The 24115-nt window shown below is 22.8% G+C and overlaps 4 protein-coding genes across 6 annotated transcripts in view; 1 reads left to right on the plus strand and 3 right to left on the minus strand.

Moving 5' to 3' along the window:
- LOC122510432 (exosome complex component CSL4) lies at positions 1 to 2776 on the minus strand. The gene is made up of 5 exons (XM_043625072.1): positions 2639 to 2776; positions 1185 to 1300; positions 730 to 978; positions 210 to 291; positions 1 to 113 (listed from the first exon to the last, which is right to left on the minus strand). Exons 1-5 carry the CDS (start codon positions 2670 to 2672, stop codon positions 1 to 3), a joined length of 594 nt encoding a protein of 197 aa, XP_043481007.1. The 5' UTR covers positions 2673 to 2776.
- LOC122510195 lies at positions 2739 to 7574 on the minus strand. The gene is made up of 8 exons (XM_043624662.1): positions 7522 to 7574; positions 5698 to 5929; positions 5501 to 5627; positions 5104 to 5234; positions 4348 to 4524; positions 4092 to 4231; positions 3836 to 3995; positions 2739 to 2871 (listed from the first exon to the last, which is right to left on the minus strand). Exons 1-8 carry the CDS (start codon positions 7572 to 7574, stop codon positions 2851 to 2853), a joined length of 1041 nt encoding a protein of 346 aa, XP_043480597.1. The 3' UTR covers positions 2739 to 2850.
- On the minus strand, positions 6975 to 17130 carry LOC122510438 (15-hydroxyprostaglandin dehydrogenase [NAD(+)]-like). 2 transcript variants are annotated; one of them, XM_043625082.1, is made up of 8 exons: positions 16993 to 17130; positions 13106 to 13541; positions 11059 to 11184; positions 10660 to 10783; positions 10446 to 10552; positions 10172 to 10345; positions 9607 to 9761; positions 6975 to 8248 (listed from the first exon to the last, which is right to left on the minus strand). In XM_043625082.1, the coding sequence occupies exons 3-8, from the start codon at positions 11149 to 11151 to the stop codon at positions 8134 to 8136; spliced, it is 768 nt and encodes a 255-aa protein (XP_043481017.1). In that variant the 5' UTR covers positions 11152 to 11184; positions 13106 to 13541; positions 16993 to 17130; the 3' UTR covers positions 6975 to 8133. The 2 variants fall into 2 exon arrangements, with proteins under 2 accessions (XP_043481017.1, XP_043481018.1); XM_043625083.1 differs by lacking the exons at positions 13106 to 13541; positions 16993 to 17130 and adding an exon at positions 11576 to 11793.
- The window catches only part of LOC122510437 (prion-like-(Q/N-rich) domain-bearing protein 25), a 12229-nt gene continuing 5231 nt past the window's right edge, over positions 17118 to 24115 (plus strand). The window contains exons 1-2 of one of the 2 annotated variants that reach the window (XM_043625080.1): positions 17118 to 17258; positions 17565 to 17913. In XM_043625080.1, coding sequence (XP_043481015.1) covers positions 17802 to 17913 — 112 coding nt within the window. In that variant the 5' untranslated portion in view covers positions 17118 to 17258; positions 17565 to 17801. Of the gene's footprint in view, positions 17259 to 17564; positions 17914 to 22610; positions 23192 to 24115 lie in introns of those variants that run through there. The other variant, XM_043625079.1, reaches the window with a different exon arrangement.

Consider the following 24115-nt stretch of genomic DNA (forward strand, 5'->3'; position numbering starts at 1 on the left):
TTACATTTCATTGACCACGTCTTCGGGTATCACTTTTGCTACTTTACGAAATTCTTTTACTAATGTTTTTGGACACTGCATCTCTGTCCAACTAACTGGTATCATTGAAACACCTAAAAACGAATAATTTTCAAATTCATAGCAATTATTTGCAATGTAATTGTAAAAAAATAGATTCTAAATTGAATTTAAATAATAAAAAAGTGTACCTTCTTCACTGTGAGCTATAACAACACCCAATTCATTTTCCGCTGTACTCAGTTGATAATTATGTGCCTCCGTCATTGGTAACTAAATATTTTTGATAAGGAATTTTATATAATATGTAAAAAATAACTAAGATATCTTTACATTAAATAAATAATTTACATTCGTAAATAAAAGCTCGATGGCGTCGACGCTGAGTAAAGAAAAACGTAGTTTTTTTTTAAAATCCCAAAAGAATCAAACCATTTTTTCCAGGATTTTAGGATTAAATATAGTTTTTTGAATAGTTGTGCATTCTGGTTGAATCGAAACTTTGAAATTTATAACATTTTTAACGCCTGAAACCTCGTAAAATATTTTTTGATGCTTAGCGTCGACGCCAATTTCAGGATTCTTAAATAAATAAATAATTAATTAAATAGATAGACAAATAAATAATTCAATAGATAAACAAATAAAAGAAGAAATAAATAAATTAATTATGTTTAGAAAAAAAGCTCCAAAAAATAGAAAAAAGGATACAACTCGAGCTAAAATGATGTCACCAGGTCGAAATGATTTGTACATTTCGATTTTGTCCTTTTCGGTTGCTTTCACATCGTCTCGACGTAAAACGCCCCGATAGGGCCTCGTCAAAACCACATCACCAATGCATTTTATTGTACATTTACACAATCTTTGATTAACGAGTGTTATCATTGCCGTGACAATATCTCCAGGAGCAGGAACAATACTCTGTTCCATTACTGTGTGTACTTCGATTCTATTTATCTGAATAATACAATAATACAAATAAATATAAAAATCATTACACATTATTTAACAAAAACTAATATTTAATATATTAAAAATTAAAAATTAAAAAATAAGTAAATAGTAAATAAAATAGTAATAACTAAAATAAAAAATATTAATATATTAAAAATACTGAAGGACTAATTATTCATTTAAATTAATAATTATTAGAATCTACTCACTTCCTTCTCTTTAATTACTTTAACAAATCCAGCTAATTTCGAATAAATATAACCAAGCTGTTCGTAAGTTCCTGATCCTGGTAAATTTTCCTTATCAGCTACAGATAATCTTTGCCCTGAAATGATTCAAAATCAAAATTTAAAAAATTCACTTATTAAGCATAAAATTAATTATTATTATTATTATTTTCAAAAATTTTAATATAATTCTTCGCAAGAATGCAATTATTTTGAAAAAAAGTTAAATTCTTTGCAAGAATTCAATTATTCTCGAAACAATTTTAATTAAATTCATCACAAGAATTGAATTTAAAAAAATGTTTAGTACATTTCGAATAAATTCAATTACTTCCTAAAATTTTAATAAATCCTTCAAAACAATTCAATTATTTTTATAAATAGAAAAATACTTCGCAAGAATTGAATTATTTTTAAAACAATTTTAATTGAATTCCTCGGAAGAATTCAAATATTTTTATAAAATTCGAAACAATTCAACTATTTTTAAAAATAGTAAAAATTCTTTGCAGGAATTAAATTATTTTTAATCCAATTTTAATCGAATTCCTCGAAAAATTTACTTAGTTATTTTTACGAATTTTATTAAAATTCAATTTCAACAAGAATTTTAAATTCTCTAAAAATAATTCAATTATTCTCAAAATATGTAAAAAAAATTCTATATAAAAATTAAATTACTTTCAATGCAATTTTTTAAAATATATTCGTCATAAAAGTTGAAGGAATTCAATTATTTTCAAAAAATAATAGAATTCTTCTGTTGAATTCAGTTATTTTGAATTTTCTTAATTTTAATAAAATTCTTTACAGAAATTCAATTATTTTCGAAATAACTTTAATTGAATTTCCTGAATGAATTTAATTATTTTAAAACATTTCTATAGAATTCTTAAAAACAATACAATTATTTCCCAAAATTTCAATAAATTCTTCGCAAAAATTAAATTATTTTCAATACAATTTTAATAAAATTCTTCTTTATAAAATTCATTTGCTTTCAAAATTTTCAAATAAAATTATTAAAGAAACTCCATTAGTTTAAAAAAAAAATCAAAGAAATTCTTCAAAAGAATTTAATTAGAATTTTTAAAAATTTTAATAAAATTCTTCGCGAGAATTCAATTATTTTCCTAAATAAAAAAATTCTTCTATGAATTCTATTATTAACAAATTTTTTGATGAAATTCTTTGCAACCATTTGATTATTTGCAATAAATTAATTTTAAAATTGAAAATATTTAAAAAGAAAAATTATTATAACAGCATTATTATAATTATAAATAACTAGTTATAAATAATTAAAATAATAAAAAGAATTGAAAGTTGTGTAAACATTTCAGGTTATGTTGTCTATGCAAACAAAAATAATAATACAATTTCTAAGTTTTTTCTCAAAATACAATAGAAATAATAGAACTAAATTAAAAACTCACCGGGTACACAAATAATCTCTGGTACTTGTGTCATTTTAAAAATTTTTTATTGTTTTTATCGTTTTTATTTAACAATTTAACGAAAATAGAATTATTTTTGCTTAACACGTGTTGCTACCACACTGAAGTCAGCTACTATCGAATCGATAGTATCGATAATACGAATCAGCGTAGAGACAGTGGTGCCATCACACCACAATTTGAAAAGAAAATTACGTTTTCTTTAAGTAAACCTAATTTTTAATGGAAATAAGAGAAAAATGATTGATTAAAAATGATTAAATTATAGCTAAAATTTAATTAGAAATTATTTAAGTTTTATTTATAATGGCACATTTTTCTTTATTGCGATTCTTGCGGTAATTCCCAGAACTTACGTTGGTGAATCTGCCATTAAACACGTGACCCGTCAATATTCAAAAAAATCCCCAAATATTTTATTAATTTATTTATTTTTATTTAAATAAAACCAAAATTTTGTTTTTAAAATTATTATTATTAAACTTTCCACACTTTTTAAATAGAAAATAATGTTTTTTTTCAATGGAAATTATTTTCTTCTCAGCGAAAAGAACATTTTCAATTTTGCTTTTGGTTTCTCTTGGATTTTTGCACAGTACGATTTTTGAACTGGAAAATTCTATAAATTTCATGGAATTTATTATATAAATATAATATTATTTGTTTTATTATTTTATTTCAAATAAATTTTATTTCGTTCAAAAAAAATTTTTGTTTGTTACAAATAAAAATTATTAATTTATTTAAAAATTAATTTAATTTTAAATGAATATATTAAATTTAATTATTTTATTTTATTAAAATGTTTGTTCTAAATAAAATTATTTGTTGCTAATAAATTATATTTGATCTAAATTTTATTATTTTTGATGCAAATAAATTTTGTTTAGTTGAAAAAAATTGTATTTGGTGTAAATAAAAATTATTCTTGTATTGTTTAAATAAAATAAATAATTTTGGTGGTTTAGTTACTCCACCAATACCAATAGAAAATTTAAACGTAATTTTTTACATTTGTGCTAAATAAAATTGTTATTAAAAACAAATAATTTATTTATACTTAATTAAAAATAAATAAACAAAAGTATAAAAATATAATTTTGTTTGAGTCAAATAAATTATATTTGGTTTAAATAAAACATTTCTGTTATTTGAATATTATTTGAAATTAAATACCTGTTCATAAACTTGAGGATCAACGAGTTCATCTTTATTTTTTGGAAAATGGATAAGTTTTGGAAGTTCATACAAACTTGGAAAAGGTGGTACGAGCCATGTACTTCCTGTGAGAGCATTAGCCATAACATGAGTCAGTGCTAAACCCACTATTTTTTTCCTATAATGAAAATTATTGTTAATATTTTTCAATTGGCAGATTTTTTGTAAAATCTATTAATAAAAATTGATTATTAGTAATATTACAATTTTTTACCTTCGAGGAATGCATTCTATCGGGCAATCATTTTTATTTTGACATTCGGGAAAATCAGGTAATGAAATTTTCTCAAATGGCTTATTCGTTGGGCAAAGAGCAATGAAACGTACTCCATTCTTGTCCACGGGATGTTCCTCCTTTTGTATTTAAAATATAAATAATTAATAAACCCAAAGAAAAACAAATAGTAGAAAAAAAATATTTCATTAGACAAAGACTGAAGTTTTCTTTTTTAATTATTAATTTTTCTTACTGCAACACTTCTGGTGACTTCAATAACCGGTTCTTTTTTACAATAAATTGGCAATGGATTTTGAGGCCAGTCCATAAAACCCAAAATACTCGCACAATTAACAATCACACCACCAGCACCTCCATTCTTCTTTCCCATAAATTTCAAACCAATCATTGATGCTTTTCTCGTATTACTCTGAAAAATTATTAATTTATCTCAGTAATTTTTCACAAAACAAAGTAAGAGAATTATTATTTAAATTTATTAAATTAAAAAAAATCGTTTTCAAATTTATCTAACGATTCAAGTATAAATATTGTCACAACTAGAAAAAATATATATTTGACTCAAAGTCTTTTTTTTGTTTCATATAAATTTTATTTCAAACAAAATTTATTTGGTTCAAGAAAATTCTATTTTCTTCAAATAAAATTTATTTGATTCAAGAAAATTCCATTTGCTTCAAATTAAATTTATTTGGTTCAAGGAAATTCTATTTTCTTCAAATAAAATTTATTCGGTTCAAGGAAATTCTATTTGCTTCAAATAAAATTTATTTGGTTCAAGCAAATTTTATTTGCATCAAATAAAATTTATTTGGTTCAAGTAAAAATTTTGTTTATGTCGAATAAAATTTTTATTTTAACGAATAATTAATTTAGTGAACTCTAGGACAAATATACTTTTATTTAACTCAAATAAATTAAATTTTGTTTGCATAAAATTTTTTTCTGGGTGTAAAGCATGGAACTAAGAAAAAGGAAAATTGTTTACCCATCCATTATCATCAGACTCGCCACAAATTGATGTAGTTCGATTTTTAATCGGCGAAGTTTGATTTTCATCAAAATCACTGAAGAGAATGTGAATCACTTTGTGTCGACAGATGGCTTCAGCAAACGATGCTAAAAGAAGTAAATAAATTAGAATAAATTATAAATTATTGAACAAAATAAATAAAATAATAAAATAAAAAAAATAAAGAAAATAGTGACATAAGGAAAGTAAGGAAAATAAAGAAAAATCTCATAAGAAAATAAAGAAAATGATAAAATGAAGAAAATAATAAAATAAAAAAAATAAAGAAAATATAGAAAATAAATTAAACTAAATAAATAAAAATTATTTATCTTAATTAACAATTAATTATTTTTTTTAAATAAAATTTTACCTTCAAGTAAAGTCGAATCTCTTATATCGCATTGTACAAAAGATGCTCGGTCTTTTCCATAAGTGTCACACAATCTTTCAACGGCACGATCTCCTTTTTCCTTATCTCTATCAGCGATTACAATTTTCTGTAAAAAAAAAATTCACTTCATTAAAATAAAATTAGAAAAATGACATAAAAAAATAAATTCCCCTTACATTTGCTCCCCTCGATAATAATTCATCAGCGGCCGCAAATCCAAATCCCTTAGAACCACCAATAATCATTCCATTTTTACATTGAGGTGTTAAAATCGCTACTTTATCATTATTTAAATAATCATTTTTTTTCCTTCTCCAAAACCATCCTTTTTTCTCATTTTTTTTCACTTTTTCACAAACTGCACTGCTTGTTTGAAAATTATAATGAACAATTTTTATCCCTCCAATCCTGTCAACGAATATTTAAATTTTTAAATAGAAAACAAAATTAAGAAAAAAAACATACAAAACGAAATATAGAAAATACTTACACTAAATTTTTAGAGTTTAACAATTTTTTCAAATTTAAGGTTAAACATTTCACTGTTTGATTTAGAAGCATGTTACATATTTTGTAAATTTTAATTCTTCGATTCAAAAATAAAAGAAATTTCCACTCTTCATAATTTTACAAGAAAATTTTAATTAATAACGAAAATTAAATTTTAAAATTAACCAAAAGGGATTTTGTGAATAATCATCGAAAATAAAGGAAAAAATGGTGCATAAGAAGTGAAAATTTGAAAGATTGTTGTAAAACATTTCTTTTGTTTTTTTATTTTTTGTTTTTCAATCACGAGGCATGAACGGAATATATTTTTTTTGGCAATATTTTCGATAAATATAAAGTTAAGTAATAATATAATAATTATAATAATATCCACAATACTTTATATATAATTTATAAAAGCTGTCAAAGCAATAACATTTTGGCAAAGAAGCATCAATTTTTCCATTTTATATTGAAAACAATATTTTCTATTAGAGAAAAAAACATTGTCAGTATTTTTTAAAATTAAAATATTTTTAAAGACTAATTTTATTTATTTTATTTAATTCATTTAATTTATTTAATTCATTTAATTAATATTATTATTAGTTCAGTAAAAAATTTTACTATAGAAAAATACCAACATTGTTGAAAATATTATTTTCAGTATTTGGATTTTTAAAATTGAATAATTTTTTTTTATATCATTCACTTCATAATTGTGCGATGATAACGTCGTACATTATAAATTCGAAGCGAAACTCAACGATTCTTTTCTTTTTTAATTTATAATTTGATAATTAGCTGTATATAGATTATAAGCAAATATTTATCACATCTAGAATATATTTAATTTTACATCATTTTACTGCAAAAAATTATAACAGAAATATTATAATATATTACCTCTGGTAAATTTGTGATTAACAATTAATTTAATTAATTTAATTAATTTATTTAATTAATTAGTCAATTAATTTTCTATTTAATATGGCATATTGATTTGAAAATAATGGCAATTAATTAATTTACGTAAAAAAATGTTGAATATTTTAGTCTCACTTTGTAAATAAACGTATATCACAATCTAGAGATAAAATTTTCAGGACGTTTTATAAATTTCGTATAATGTAAATTTATTCCACTAAAGCAGTTTTTCGGACGTTTGTATTTTTTTAAGTGAAAAAACGGTGGAAATAAAAATATAAAAAATAAATCACTTTTTTTGCGAATATTATTACTTTTTTTTCTCTTGGCACTCGCTTATTGGAATTAGCAAATAATTGTTAAGTAGAAAAATTTATTTTATAAAAATAACTTAATTAATAATTTGTTTAATTTAATTAATTGATGATTGATCTTTAGAATTTATTTATTCAACTAAATTTTTAACTTTCGGTAATTTTAGTCAATTTTGATACATTTGGATAACTAGAAGTTAATAATCTTTTTTTTTTTGTTAATAAAAGAAAATTTTCAAGTACGTAATAAGTTTATAAAAAAAAACGTACCGTGAACTACGCGATTCTCTTTGTACAGAATGACATTTCTTTTTAAAAAGCATTTTTTTATCGAACTACAAAATTTCTGGTTACATATTTATATTTTTTTTAATAGTTTATTATACCATCAACTTTTTCGTATATGTCTTTGGTCCGGAATGACTTTCTAATGAATGATTGTGAATATTTTCTCGATATTTTTTTTTCTACTACTCTCAATATTAATTATTATTATTATTATTTTCGATATTTGATATTTAATATTATATTTAGATAAATTCAGAAATTTGTCAATTTGATAATAATCATTATGATGATCATATTGTAATATTTAGAAAATTACAAATGTAATACAAAAATCTCTAATAGAAAATTACTAATAGAAAATCGCTAATAGAAAATTACAAATATTGTAAAATTCTTAGTAAAAAAGAAAATGAGAAATATTTTATAAAAAAGTGAGCGTGGTTTTTTTTGTAGAGCAATCATTGTTTATCAATGGACCTTGTGCGTTAATTATATAGTCAAATACTATCGTTTGATATTTTTCCTCCCTTTTTTCGTACTGAAATTTAAAGCATTTAAAAGAAAATTTTTGCAGTATTTTACAAATCAAGAGATTTAAGCTTTTGGAAAGCAAACTTCTCGTGGAGTTTGTCCATTTTCCACGCGCCAAACGCTTCCGCTTTTTCCATTATTTAATATATGAATTAAAGCTTTTGCCACGTGTTCAGCTCTGGAAAATATATTTATTTAGAAAAAAACTCTTTTTTTTTCGTTATTATTTCATTGAAAAAGCAAAAAATATAAATAATAAAAATATAAATTTTTATATTACAGGGTTGCCACAAATATTTAATTTTGTTTTTCCCTGATTTCTCCCTGATTTCCAGATTTTTTCCTGATTGATTTTAACTTTTTCCCTGACCCTAAAGAATATTCTGATTCACTCTAAAAAATATTAGATACTCAAAATTCTATTACATTTATTTACACATTTCGTTAATTGTAAAATTATTCGAAATTGTATCAAAAATAATTATAATCCTGCTACTATGAATATTATTATTTATGAAAATAATTAAATTCCTGAGAACAGTTTTATTATTTATAAAAATAATTGCATTATTGCGAAGAAATTTATAAAAAATTTGCAAAATAGTTGAAATCCTGAGAAATTTTTATTATTTATGAAAATAATTGAATGTTTGCGTAGAAATTTATTAAAATTTTTTTAAATAATGGAATTTCAGCGAAGAATTTTGCTGTTTTTAAAGATAATTAAAATCATGACGAGAATTTTTTTTAATTTTTGAAAATAATTTAATTTCTGAATAGAATTTTATTACTCTTGAAAATAACTTTATTCTCGTGATTAATATTGTCATTTATGGAAATAATTAAATTTTGCAAAGAATTTTATTAAAATTCTTGAAAACAATTGCAATTTCTGGGAAGAATTTTGATATTTATCAAGAGAATTGATTTGTTTCGAAGAATTGTGTTAAAATTTTGGAAATAATATTAAATACATATTAAAAATTCAACTAATTTCAACAGAATTGAAATTAAAATTGTATTAAAAATACAAATTGTGAATCTCGTTTAAATTAGTACTTTGTACGAAAGGGCTTTATGCCCGTATGTTTTCTAAATAAATAAATAAATAAATAAAAATATTTGAAATTCTGCGATGAGTTTTATTATTTATGAAAATAATTGAATTCATGTAAAAAATTTTGTTTATGAAAATAATTCAATTATTGAGAAGAAATTTATAGAAAAAATTGAAGGTTTTGTATTAAAATTCGCAGTAATTTCATAGTTTATAAAAAAAACCAAAATTCGGAGTTTTCTTATGAATTTAAAAAATTTAATTTTTTCCATTACTTTAACTAAAAATCCCTGACTTTTCCCAGATTTTCCTGACCAATTCTACTTTCCCTGACTTTTCCCTGAATTCTCTGACCTGTGGCAATCCTGTATTATTTATATAAAATATAAATTTATAAATTTCTATTTATTAGAATTAAATTACTTGAAAAGACACACTTTTGAGCAAAAAATATAATTAAATTACTTGAGAAGACTTACTTTTGAGAAACGGAGGAAACTGTATCGCGACGCCAAGCATCTTCGTACCTAGGTGAAAGTAATTGTTTACCGACATCACGAACCAAATTACTGTTAGTGGCATTTGGACAAAGAGCCATTACTCTCACGCCGGTTAACTCCACATGATACTGATCCTATAAAGAAAAATTGTAATCTAATTAATTAAATGGAATTTTAAATCAAGTCACTTTCAATTAAAATCAAAATGATTTTTTAATTCAATTAACTTCAATGCGGGATCGACGATTGTGTAAACTAATTTTACAAACGATTTTTCGATCCGATAAACAAAATTTTTCATTGTATTCGTAATTTTTATTTCTTTCTGTATTTTTATTTTATTTATACTTTTATTACTTTTTATTTATATTATTTTCTATTCTTTATTTTTCTTATTATTTTCAACTATTTATACTTTTATTACTTTCTATAATTTATTATTTTTATTATTCTCTAATATTTATTCTTTATTCTACTTTCTTTTATTATTTTTCTTTTATTACTTAATTTATTAAAAATTAATTAGGAAAACCGTAAAACTCACGCCAAATGCTCTGGTGAGACTGACAATTGCAGATTTTGTGGCTGAATAAATAGGAACACTAACGTAAGGATGTATACTGCAATTACTTCCGGTATTAACCACAACACCTCCGCCGTAGCCTCGATCTGTACCTAAGTATCTTTGTGCCAAAAGTGTTCCTCGAATCACTCCATTCTAAATAAAATTCCAAAAATAGTTTATCAAATACTAATAATAATAATTTATCAAAAAGTTTGCTCTGAATTTTTTGATTCGAAACAATATTTCTACTCACAAGATTAATGTCTACTTCCAGCTCCCAAAATCTGTCATTCATAATTCCTGCATTATTGACGACAATATCAATCTTTCCATAAGCTGCGAGAGTTGCCTCGAAAGATTCTGCGAGCAATAAATAATCAAATTATTTATTTTTTCCCCCTTCCATTTATTTATTTACATTTAATTGATTAAATAATAATATTTATTTATTATTATTATTTTTTTACCTTCAAATTGGGAATAGTCAGTTACATCACAGTGAGAAAACATGACTCTATTTTTGCCATGTTTAACCGCAAGAGTATTAACTAATTCTTCTCCAGCTTCATTGTTAATATCACAGATTGAAACCTGAGAATAAAATTTAATAGTATCAACTTGAAATTTGTCGGCTCACTCAAGCAGATAATTTCTAAATATAAATTAATAATAAGCCCTCGGAGAAAATTCGCCCCAGTGCCGCTAAACGATATTACACTCTCAGAAAATTGAGTTAAATACTAATTTATTTTAAAGTCAGTTTTTAATTATTATTATCATTGACTAGACATATCAAAATATCAACGAAAAATGAAAATTTAGAAAGTTAGTATAAAATAAAAATATATAATTCAAAATTATCATACCATTGCCCCTTGATTTAATAATTCCTCGACATATGCCTTTCCAATACCGGAGGCTGCCCCTGTTACCAGGGCAACCTTCTCCTTTAATTCCATTATTTGTAGAAATAAAGTTGCTACCCTTCTCACCTGAAAATAGAAAAACAAATTAATATTTCTACTACAATGTTAGAAAATTGCAATTTTTGAAAATTAGGGAGAAAAAAATGCAGAGAAAAAAATAAAAATTACCGACAAGAAAATTGCGGAGAAAAAATAAAAATTACCAAAAAGAAAATTGCAGAGAAAAAGTAAAAATCAAAAAAAGAATGCAGAAAAAAATTAAAGTTGTAGAGAAAAATTAAAATTACAGAAAAAAATGAGACGTTTCACAAAAAGTGGGCGTACGAAAGAAAAAAGAAACAAAGTGTGATAAAAACATGAGAAAAAGAAAACAATAATAATACAAATTTGTCATTGTCGATAAATAGTGAAAAAAGAAATAAATTAAGTATAGAAATAAAATTAAAATTACACTTACATAAATTAAAAGGAAAAGAAAATTTTTCTATATCGAAAATGAAATTTTAAATTATGTGTTACACAAACAAGACTTCGCACTCAGTAATTTTGAATTGATTCGCAGTGAGAATACAACATGTATATTGATAAGAGATAGAATTATTATTGAAATATTTGCGTGAATTAAACGCACTTGACAAGTGACAGTAACTCAATGACTAAAGCCACAACATATAGACATTATCTTTACATTCTGCTCGTCGTGGCGAGACGCGCAACAATTTTCTCCTTTCACCTGACCCGATAGTATGACAGTTTGACGAAAATTCCGAAATTCGTAACATGCAAAATACAAAATTAAACCAAAAAAAAAAAAAATTCAAAAAATACCCACATTTTATTAGCTATAAAAAAGAATTTTTCCTATTACTCCATTTTTTATATAAATTTAATAAATAATAAATAGTAAAATAATATTAGTATTCAAAATTAAAAAAAGAAAAACTTTGTTTATAATTGTTTAGTAATATTTAATTAAAAACAAATTTTTTAAAAAATTAGTGGTTAAATAAATTATTTTCAATTTTTTACCAACTTTTTAGTTCGTAAAAAAATAAATTAAAATTAAATTGTTCAAAAATTAATTTAAAAAATTTAGTTCTTAATTGTTTGGTAATATTTAATTTAAACGAAATTTTTCAAAATAAATTTTATAAAATTTAAAAAAAAATGAATATAAAGAAAAATAGACAAAAATAAACCAAAATAAATAAAAATAAATAAAAGTGAATAAAAATAAAGTAAATATTAAGTGTTACAAATTAATAAATAAATTTTGTTCATAATTGTTCAATAATATTTTATTTAAACCAAATTTTTCAAAATAATGGTTAAAAATTTGGTGAAAGAGAATGAAAATAAATCAAAATAAAATTTAAGTGTTTAAAGTTAAAAAAATTTTGTTCATAATTTGTTTAATAATTAAATTGAAAATTTTGAAAAAAAATGAAAAAGAATGAAAATAAATAGAATTAAAATATAATTCAATAAAATTACTAAAACTTTCTTGTGTCAAAAAATTATTCTCTATAATTTTTCACTTCATCACTATTTTCTCCTCTACTTGAAGCATAAAAAAGCTTACATTCAAATTCTTTTTCAAAGAAAAACCCTTTTATTAACACCTTTCGCCCATTCACTTCCACTGCAAAGCTCCGAAACAAAAAAGCAAATGTAAATATCAACCCTTCAATTCTACGTTTACTTCTTTACTGTATATTCGAATTTTCAAATTCACCATTTTTTTGCAAAAAGAAAAAAGTAAGAAACAATAAAAATGAAACAAAAGGAAGAGAAAAGAAAAAGAAATAAAAGGAAGAAACAAAAAAAAGAAACAAAAGGAAGAAAGAAGAAGAAGAATTAAAAGGATAAGCTAAGAAAAAGAAACGGAAAGAAGAGAAAAAAGCAAGAAACAAGAAAAAGAGGCAGAAAGAAGAAACAAGAAAGAAAGAAAAGAAAATTTGTTTACTTGAAATTGAACAATACGCACTCGTATTAAAAAAAAGGTTCTTTCGCCGGAGATCTCTTTCACCCTTTCGCCAAGAAAGGCAATGCGAGCTAAAGTGAAATTTCCCCCTTTTTGTATATAAAAGGGAGAAAGGTCGGAACAGCAGCAGGAAAATATCTAAGTGTATATGTAGGGTTGCACTTATGGAACAGGAGACAGGAAATAAAGGTGTGGTTTCCGGCATCAAGTATGCACCTCGAAGCTCACTTGTGTGACTAGCTTATGGTATGGTATCCACCCTAAAACATACATATAACGTCGTATTGATTGGACGCCCCTAAGATATACCCGTTAGTTGACGCGTGCGTCTAAATAGCAAGACAGAAAGGGAGAGTGTGCTGCTGCTGTATTTGCGAATTCGAATTCAAGTTCAAATTTTCCCGGGTGCTCGATATAATCCTCCCGCACATAGGCAACCCTGCAAAAATAAATATAACTCTTTTATATATCGAAAAATTCTGCACATATAGGAATTTTTAGTGATCAGTTTTTTTTTAAACCATAAACCAGGAATTATTAATTAATTATATTAATTATTAATTAAATTTAAGTTAAAATTAAATTTTAATTTAATTTAATTAATTTAATAAATGAAAATAAATGAAATGAAAAATAAATTCTTTTCGAATCTAAAAAAGAAGTTTTTCAGAGACAAGATTCTTTTTAAGTTAAAAAAAAATTATTTTTCTTGGCAACAAATAATGGGGAAATGTCAGAGAAAGATTCGAAATAGAAAAATTTGATTTTTTTAGAGGAAAAAGTTTTAGTTTCTGAGTAGAAAATTCGTCTTTTTTTTGTTTCTGCAGATCTTGTATTTAAGTAAAAAAAAAGTGAAATTTAGAAGGTAAATTAATTTTCAAATATAGAAAAGAGAATTTTTCCCGGCAAATTTGAAACAGAAAACATTTTTATTTTGAGAAAAAGAATTTGTTTTTAAGTAGAAAAGTCGTGTTTTGTCAGACAATTTTTTGTTAATCAAGTAGAAAAAGCAGAGATTGGAAAATAAATTAGTTTTCAAATATTCTGTGATAAAGTAGAAAAGCAGAGTTTTCAATATTAATTAATTTTATATGAAAAAGAAATTTTTTCTTCAGCAAATTTGAAATAGAAAAATTTGTCTTTTTGATGAAATAGAATTTTTTTTAAAATAGAAAAGTCGTCTTTTTGTATTTTGTTTTTGTAGATTTTATATTTAAGTGGAAAGCGGAATTTGAAAGATTAATAAATTTTCGAAAAAATTGTTTTTTATAGAGAAAAAAAAATGTTGTTTTTAAGTAGAAAAGTCGTGATTCGAGAGTAGAAAAAACGGAGATTGGAAAATTAATTTTTTAAATTAATTTTTCTCTTGAAAATTTGAATAGCAAAAATCTATTTTTTTCAGTATAAAAAAATTGTTGCTAAGTAGAAAAGTCGTCTTCAGTCTGACAAATTCTGTGACGAAGTTTGTATTTTGGAAAAAAATTTTTTTTCAAAGTAGAAAAATAGTAATTAGTCAGACAAATTATGTATTTAAGTAGAAAAAGTGAAATTTGTAAGATAAATTAATTTTCAAATATAGAAAAAGGAATTTTTGAAATTTGAAACAGAAAACAATTTTATTTCAATAAAAGTAATTTGTTTTTAAGTAGAAAAGTCGTGTTTTGTCAGACAAATTTTTGTTAATCAAGTAGAAAAAACTGAGATTGGAAAATAAATTAATTTTCAAATATAGAAAAAGAAATTTTAAGTAGAAAAGTCGTGATAAGTCAGACAAGTTTTATTACTCAAGTAGAAAAAACGGAGATTGGAAGATTAATTTTCGAAAATTAAAGACATTTTTTTTTCTGAAAAATTTGAAAAGTAAAAATCTGTTTTTTTCGAAATAAAGAAACAATTGCTAAGTAGAAAAGTCGTCTTCAGTCAGACAAATTCTGTGATAAAGTAGAAAAAGCGGAATTTTCAATATTAATCAATTTTAAAAAACAGAAAAAGGAATTTTTTCTTCAGCAAATTTTAAATAAGAAAAATTTGTCTTTTTGGAGAAATAGAATTTGTTTTTAAATAGAAAAGTCGTCTTTTTGTCTTTGTAGATTTTTTATTTAAGTAGAAAAAGCAAAATTTAAAAGATTAATTAATTTTCAAATATAGAAAAATAAATGTTTTCCCTGTCAAATTTTAAATAAAAAAATCTGTTTATTTTTTGGAAAAGAAATTTGCTTCAAAGTAGAAAAGTCGTCTTAAGTCAGACAAATTTTGTATTTAAGTAGAAAATCGAAAATTGGAAGTTAAATTAATTTTCACATACAGAAAAAGTAATATTTTCTATGAAAAATTTAAATTAATCAATAGTAATTTGTTTTTGATTAAGAAAAAGGTTTTGTTTCCAGCTAGAAAACGCGTTTTTAGTCAGATAAGTTTGTATTTTAAGTAAAAAAAAAAGTAAAGATCGGAAGATTAATTAATTTCGAAATAGAAAAAAAAATTTTTTCATTTCAAGTAGAAAAAGTCGATCTTAGACAAATTCTCCTAAGTGGAAAAATTAATTTTCTGTCAGACACTTCCAACAAGTAGAAAAAGAAAACAAATTTTTTGGCCCAACAAGAAAAAGTTATTCAAAAACGCGAAGTTTAGAAAAAAATTACTTATTTCCGCCAGAAAAATTGTTTACCTTATAAAAAAAGTACTGTCAATAGAACAAAATTTCCCTTTAAAAAAAAAAAAATATTTAATTTTCCCTTTTTAATTAAAACTTCCAGTTTCAATTAAAAGAAAACAAAAAACTTTTGTTTTCCAAAAGAAAATAAAATGAAACCTTTTGTTTTCTAAAGAGAATAAAATAATGCAATAATGAATATTTGCAAAGCCAATAAAATAGGCACAAACATGACGTTTAATCGATATTAAAAGGCGTTGATCTTGGTTACGTTCTCTCTGATGTAACGGGAGACGAGCAAAAAAGTTTCCAATTTCGTGTAAAACTTGTCAGTTCTATCGCATCCTTGCCCAGGACAATTGTCCCATCGATGAGTGAATTTTTTCTCTCAACAATTTTAACCATTTTCCCTCTATTTCGCTATTTAAATTCACCATTTTCTCTACCGCGGCTTTTGTATCTTCTTTTTCTATTTTTCAATTACAATTTTTCATTGAATTCAATTCAATAATTGACGGGAAAAAAAATTTTCTTTCTACTGAATATTAAAAACGAATTTTCATATTTTTACTACTAAATATAAATAGACATATTATATTATTCCCATAAATAATAAAGAAAAAAAAGAATAAAATTTGTAATTTATAAAAAGAAAAGAAAACGAAGTAAGAAAATAAACAAAACAATTAAAAAATAAAAAAAGAAATTAGAAAGAAGGAATTAAAATTTAATAAATAAAGAAGAAATAGAAACGTAATAAGAATATAAATAAAAGATGAAAAAAGAAATAAAAAGGAATTAAAATGTAATAAATAAAGAAATAGAAACTAAATACAAAAATTAATAAAAATGAAAATAAAATAAATAAAAATTGGTAAATTAGAAAGAAATGGAAAAAATTGGGAAGAAATGAAAATAATTTGAAAGAAATGAAAAAAATTTGAAAGTAATGAAAAAAATAGAAAAGAAATGAAAAAAATTTTTAAAAAATAGAAAAGAAATCGAAAAAAACTAAAAAAAGAAATGAAATAAAAAAATGAGAAAAAAACGATATGAAAAGAAGAAACAAAATCCGCTAAGTGGCGTGAAAAAGTACTGAAAAAGCCACACCGCGAGAAATATAATACATAATAAAAATTCTTTTGTCTCTAATTTCAAAAGCACTTTCCCCCGCGTAGATGAAACTGTGTTTTGTGAATATATATGTATATAATGTCGAAACGAGCGTTTTCTTTACCTTCATAATGTGTCTTACAATTATTCAAGTCCACATCTCGTAAGAAATTGGATATTACAACGTGTTTCTCTGACGCAGCTCATAATATGAAACGAGTGCGCGTGTGTCGTCCGCATTATATTCAGATCGGTCATCATAAGATTAGATAGAGAACCAGGAGAGACACTGATAAAGTCATTTTCCCTCGACACCTATATACTTAAAAGTATATTTATCGCTTCCATTAAAGTAGTCTTCTTCGTCACCTGTGAACAGAAAAAATAAACGTGAGTAAATTTAAATTTTTCCCAAACATACAACAAGTTTCCATTAAAATTTAAAAATGAAAAAATAAAAGGTTTATTTTTTCGAATAAAATAAAAATAAAAACTATTTCTCTATTTCAATTAATTAATTAATTAATTAATTAATTAATATTAATAGAAAATTAAATAAAAAAAATTAAATTAAAATTATCTTTCTATTTATTATTGTAAATAAATTTATTTCGTTTCATTTAATTAAATTCTCTGATTTTCGAATTTCAATTTTCCAGAGTTTCATTTCTATTTTTTTTTTTTTATATTTTTCAGTTAAGTTAAAAAAATACTTCAAATATCGCAAAAGAAATAGACAGTATAAAAAGGAGAATCAAAACCGGAACGGGAAGAAGAAATGTAGCGAGGAGAACAAAATTTTTCTTTGGAGGAAAAATCTAAATGTGAAATTGTAAATAATAGAGAGGGAAAATTTTATTGAAGCTGGGAAGAGTTTCAATTTCAGTCAAGTGTGGAAGGAAAAGTGATTTTCAATCCGAGTGGCATGCGGAAATGGGAAGAAGTTTTCAGCATCTCTTTCTGCAATGGTTGATAATAAACATTTTTCTCTTTTTTAAAAATGCAAGTGCATACGAGAATGATGATCCTTATTTCGAAGCCAGACGTGAGTATATAATATTTTCGATTCTTTTCTTTTTTTATTAAAATTATTAAATAATAATTAGCATTAAATATTAATTATTAACTATTAATTACTAATTTCAAAATAAAACGTTCTTTTTTATTAAATTATTTTTATAAATAGTACAATTTTTTGCAAAAATTCAATTATTTTCTAAAATTTTAATTATATTTTAATTATTTTCAAAAACTAATAAAATTCTTTATAGAAATTCAATTATTTTCAAAAAAAATTGTAATTGAATTTCTCGAAAGAATTTACTTACTTTCAAATATTTCTATAAAATTCTACAAAATAATTCAATTATTTCCTAAAATTTTAATAAATTCTTCGAAACATTTCAATTATTTTCAAATATTTACATAAAATTAATTTATTTCCTAAAATTTTAATAAATTCTTCGGAACAATTCTTCTTCATAAAATTCAAGTGCTCTTTTTAATAATTACTAAATTCAAAGCAAAACGTGAGTAATAATTTTGATTTTTTTCTTCGATTTTCTTAATTATTAAATACAAAATACTTTAAATAATAACTTAAAAACAAGACGTGAATAATAATTTTGTTTCTTCTTTTTTTTAATTAACAGTTAAATACTAATTATTAAATAATAATTGTTAAATACTTATTTTCGAAACAAGACGTGAATAATAATTTTGCTTAATTAAATGATAATTAAAAAAATCTTATTTTCAAAGCAAGACGTGAATAATAATTTCGTTTCTATTAATTATGAAGTAATAATAAATAATAATAAATAATAACGAATAATAATTATTAAATACTAATTATTAAGTAATACGTCTAATACGTCTAATGAATAGCAATCGAGATAATGAAAAATATTTTCCAATTTTCATTTTCTAAATTGCGATATTGTAACACGTAAAATTAGAAACATTTATGTCTCGCATTTTTTTTCCTTTTTAAACACACTCATGAGATCTATACATGAATTCAGTGCTTCGTTAACTTAAGTACATATATGACACGTTATGACCAAAGCATAGTACACTCATTCTTTTAATGATGTAATGAATGTTCTTTTTCAATGATTAACGATTTTTTTGTTGTAACTAAACAAGTCATACATTATTTTTAAAAGAAACTTTACTCCATTTCAACAAAAATACAATTTGAAAATGCTGAATTATTTTCACTGCAAATTAATAATAATTAAAAGTACAGAAATTGTTAAATTAAATATAATAAAAAATATAATAAAATAGTAAATAATAAAATTTTATTAAAAAATAATAAATAAAAATATGGCAATTAATAATAATAGGAAATTAAATTTTTAGTATTTAATAAATTTAATTTGTAATTAATTAAATAATTGATATTGAAAAAATTGAAAAAAATATTTTATAAACACAATTTAAATATTAGGTATGAAAAGTAAAAGCACAGTTTTTCTAAGACGTTTTTCGTTTTTTCGAAATTGAGACAAAACGAAAAACCGAGAGCAAAAATACAATAAATCGAATTTTTAATTGAAAAAAAAATTAAGCGTCAGTGAAACAGAAAAAAAGGTGGAGCCTGTTAAAATTTAATTTCTAAACAGGTCAGTGACATAAAATTAAAGTGCAACTAGAGACAAGTTCTTATGACAGACGATCCTCAAAGTAAAGAAACTCGATTCTTATATATAGTACGAGATCTAAACGCCCGTCCAAGCCGGATCTACGCCTTTGGTACACAGGGTCGGATTCGTAAAACCTTCATACAATTATTATTTCCCACGATATTTTCCGTTATTGTATAAAAAAAAGATCTACACTTTACTCTTCTTCCCATAATACAATTAATTCCTCTCTCGCGCATTTTATTTCCCTTTCGAGACGCATTGCCGGCTTTCGAAATTTTCCCATCGCACTGTGTAGAGGAAAATTGATAACTATTTTTTTTCAAACTAAAATGAGTATTTTTTCAAACTAAAATGAATATTTTTTCAACAAAAAATGAATATTCTTTTTAATGAAGAGAAAAATTAACATTATATTATTAAAAAAAAGAAAATACTCCAAATTTATGAGATTCATTATGCTTATTAAGAAAACCGCAAGAAAATATTGCCAATTAATAAGAAATCCAAAAAAATATAAAAATGAAAATCGTAACTCGAGAACTAAAAACCGCAAATAGAAATCTAAATCCGCAAATTGGTTATTAAATCGCAAATTAAAAGTAAAAATCTGAAATCAAAAACTATAATAAATTGAAAATTAAAGAAACAAAGAGTTGAAAAATGAAAGAAATAAATTACTTAGGAAATTATAAATCTAGAAATATTACAAATAAAAGACAAACTTGAAATTATTCAAGAAAGTTCCAAAAATTCTAAAAATTCAAATAAACGAAATATTCAAATGAATAAAATTTTTGTTTGCTTTCTGGTTTTCTACTTTTTTTCTAATAATTATTTTTACAAATGTTTTAAATTTATAATTAATAAAATTCTAATTTAATATTTTCAAAAATAAACAATAACAAAAAAAAAATAAATTAAACAAAATTAAACTACTTTTTGTAACTTTTTATAATTTTGAATTTTAAATACAGGTAATTTAATTCTTGAATAGAATTTTATGGAAATTTTGGAAAATAATTGAATTATTTTGAAGAATTTTATGGAAATTATTGAAAAATAATTGAATTTCAGCGCAAAGAATTTTATTATTCATAGAAAAAATTGAATTCTTTTGAGAAATTTCATTAAACTTTTTTTCAAAATAATTGAATTCCTGCAAAGAATTTTACTATTTATGAAATTAATTGAATTTCTTTAAGAACTTTTATTGGAATTTTATTCATAATATTTAAATTCATCTAAAGAATTTTATTATTTTTGGAAATAATTGAATTTTTTTGAGGAATCTTATTAAAATCCCATTCAAAATAATTGAATTTCAGCGAAGAATTTTATTATTTATGAAAGTAATTGAATTTCTTCGTGAATTTTATTTGAAATTACATTGAAGATTCAATATTCAATTCTTACAAAGAATTTTATTAAAAATTTTTAAGGTAATTAAATTCTTTCGAGAAATCTTATTAAAATTGTATTTGAAAATAATCGAATTTCTGAAAAAGAATTTAAAAATAATTCAATTCTTTCAATCAATTTTATTTAAAATTATGTCTATTGAAAATAATTAAATTCCTCTAAAGAATTTTATTATTTTTGGAAATAATTGAATTTTTTTTTGAGAAATTTTATTAAAATTCCATTTAAAATAATTGAATTCTAGCGAAGAAATTTTATTATTTATTGACTTAATTGAATTTCTTTGAGAATTTTTATTGAAATTTATATTGAAAAATATTCAATTCTTCCAAAGAATTTTATTTCAATTGTTAAAAATAATTGAATTGTTACAAACAATTTTATTATTCATGCAAATAATTGAATTTCAAAAAATGTTATTAAAATTTCATTTAAAATAATTGAATTCCAGCGAAGAAATTTTATTATTTATGAAAATAATTGAATTTCTTCGAGAATTTTTGTTAAAATTACATTGAATATTCAGTATTCAATTCTTACAAAGAATTTTATTATAAATGTTTAAAGTAATTAAATTCTTTCGAGAAATCTTATTATAATTATATTTGAAAATAATCGAATTTCTGCAAAGAATTTAAAAATAATTTAATTCTTTCAATCAATTTTATTTAAAATTATGTCTATTGAAAATAATTAAATTCTTCTGATGTATTTTACTATTTTTGAAAATAATTGAATCTCTTCGAAGAATTGTATCATTTATGGAAATAAATAATTTTTTTTGAGAAATTTTATTAAAATTTTATTCAAAATAATTCAATTCCTGCGAAGAATTTTATTATTTCTAAAAATAATTGAATTGCTTTCAAGAATTTGAAAATAATAATTCAATTCTAATTGTTCTTCTACAAAGAATTTTATAAAAAATTTTGTATTTTAATCTAAATTGAATATCTTCGAAGAATTGTATTATAAATTTAAAAAATAATTAATTTCTTTTCAGAAATTTAATGAAAATACTATATTGAAAATAATTGAATTCCTCCAAAGAATTTTAATATTTACAAAAATAATCAAATTAATGAATTTTATTAAAATTTTTGAAAATTATATATAATAAATATATTTTATATATAATTTCAGAAAAGTACTGACTTTATTAAAAATCAAAAACATAAATTAAACTTCCCAGAAATTTGTAAACTATTTCCCACTACGTGACAAAATATTATTACAATAAAATTGTAATTTTTTCAATAAATAAATTGAGTACTCAATAAATTTCCTTCATCCGAACGTTCAAAAATTTTACGCACAAGATCAAAAAGAAAACTTCCCTGAAAGGCAAATATTTCTTTTTTTTCCTCAATAAAGAAAAATGATGTATATAAACTTTCCCGTCGGTTTCATTGTTATGAATTTTTTTTTCTCACATTCGAAAGAAGAAGAAGAAGAAGAATAAGAAAAAAATACACGAAACAAAACGGTACATTGTGGTGTATATAATTCGATGCTCAACGTGAAAAAGTAATGTCAGTGATTCTTTCTTGCTTATACATATATACAAAGAGCAAAAGGGGTCCCTTGAGTAATCAGGAACTTTAATCTACTGCGATGTAGTTCTTTTTCTTCTTTCCTTTTTTTTTCTTCCTCCATTTGGAGGGGACCATCGAGACTGAGGGCCTTGTGGGAGTCCCAGTTAGTCTGTCCGAGTCTGAGCGGGTGGTACTTTCTGTACCTATAGTACCTCGAGAGAACATTATAAGAGAAGAGGATGTACTGTATCGGACCTTGCGTAACGCGGATCATTTAAAACTGGAGTACTAAACGTTTTTATTTATATCGACGACCTCGATCTAATAGGACATATACATAATAGTCACTGGTTAACACCCGCATATATTGAATAGAATCGTCAAAAGAGGCTTTTTATCAATTCTAAATAGGAATATAAAATTGTAATATAAAATTGTATTCCTTTCGTGGAGATTTTTTTTTTCAACTCGGTCATTTTACCTTGGGCGGAATTTTTTTTTTTTTTGTTTAACGTCGAGAGAAAGAGAGAATTGTCTCGACTTTTACCCGTGAAACAATGTTACCAAAGTTCTCAAGTGTGGAGGATGTTCAGTGACGGTGACCGAGTCCTGTGTACTTTTTTCGGTATTCTACTTATCATCGCTCACTTTCAATTTTTGTCGGTCTACTCGTTTATCACTTTCGTCTCACATTGTCCGGATCGAAAATCACTTCGTACGTAAACTATTATTATAATATTCTAAAATAATTTTTAGAAATGGAGTAATTTTTTCTCGAATTAAATTTATATATTTTGAATTGTAATAAAATCGTTTAATTTATTTAATTGAACAAAAATTAATTATTAACTAATTTACTAAATAATTATTCATGTTTATTAATTTCAAAAATTTTAATGAAATTCTTCGCAAGAATTCAATTATTTTTATAAATAATAACATTCTTCGCAAGAATTCAATTATTTTTAAAAATAGTAAAATTTCACGAAGTATATTTTCTCTTAATTCGTTATAAAATATTTAAAAAGAATTCAATTATTTTCTTAAATTTTTATAAATTCTTGAAATAATTCAATTATTTTTATAAAAAGTAAAATTCTTTGCAAAAATTCAATTCTATTCAAAATAATTTTACGAAAGAATTAAATTTTTTTCTTAATTCGTTCCAATAAAAAATTTGAATATAATTCAATTATTTTCTAAACTTTTAATAAATTCTTCGAAACAATTCAATTATTATTTTTAGTATAATTTTTATAAAATTTTTCAAAAGAATTCAATTATTTTCTAAAATTTTAATAAAATTCAATAATTAAATGTTTAATTTCAATAATAAACAAACACGATTATTTTAAAAACTTGAAAGAAATTGTTCATAAAATTCAATTATTACGAAAATTTTTAATTACAATTATTAAAGAAAATCTTTTATTTTAAAAAAAATTCAAAGAAATTCTTCAAAAAGAATTTAATTGTAATTTTCAAAAATTTTAACTAAATTCTTCACGAGAATTCAATTAATTTCCTAAATAATAAAATTCTTCGCAGGAATTCTATTATCATGAAAATTTTTGTAAAATTCTTTGCAATAATTCGATGATTGAACAATAATTTTAAAAATGGAAATAATTATTTAAAA

Source organism: Leptopilina heterotoma, unplaced genomic scaffold (assembly GCF_015476425.1).
Source record: "Leptopilina heterotoma isolate Lh14 unplaced genomic scaffold, ASM1547642v1 Lhet_68, whole genome shotgun sequence".
NCBI classification, from domain to species: Eukaryota; Metazoa; Arthropoda; class Insecta; order Hymenoptera; family Figitidae; genus Leptopilina; species Leptopilina heterotoma.

What these genes read in the sequence shown, in the direction of transcription:
- LOC122510438 (XM_043625082.1), bottom strand. Translation starts at nt 11,151, where the DNA reads ATGGAATTAAAGGAGAAGGTTGCCCTGGTAACAGGGGCAGCCTCCGGT. An exon ending in GTCTCACCAGAGCATTTGGC is followed by an intron (nt 9,762 to 10,171) that starts GTGAGTTTTACG and finishes TTTTCTTTATAG; the next exon opens with GATCAGTATCATGTGGAGTT. An exon ending in GTTTCCTCCGTTTCTCAAAA is followed by an intron (nt 8,249 to 9,606) that starts GTAAGTCTTCTC and finishes TATATTTTCCAG; the next exon opens with AGCTGAACACGTGGCAAAAG.
- LOC122510432 (XM_043625072.1), bottom strand. Translation starts at nt 2,672, where the DNA reads ATGACACAAGTACCAGAGATTATTTGTGTACCCG. An exon ending in AGAGATTATTTGTGTACCCG is followed by an intron (nt 1,301 to 2,638) that starts GTGAGTTTTTAA and finishes GAATCATTTCAG; the next exon opens with GGCAAAGATTATCTGTAGCT. An exon ending in TATAGCTCACAGTGAAGAAG is followed by an intron (nt 114 to 209) that starts GTACACTTTTTT and finishes ATTCGTTTTTAG; the next exon opens with GTGTTTCAATGATACCAGTT.
- LOC122510195 (XM_043624662.1), bottom strand. Translation starts at nt 7,574, where the DNA reads ATGCTTTTTAAAAAGAAATGTCATTCTGTACAAAGAGAATCGCGTAGT. An exon ending in AGATTCGACTTTACTTGAAG is followed by an intron (nt 5,235 to 5,500) that starts GTAAAATTTTAT and finishes TACTTCTTTTAG; the next exon opens with CATCGTTTGCTGAAGCCATC. An exon ending in ATAGAATGCATTCCTCGAAG is followed by an intron (nt 3,996 to 4,091) that starts GTAAAAAATTGT and finishes TTTTCATTATAG; the next exon opens with GAAAAAAATAGTGGGTTTAG.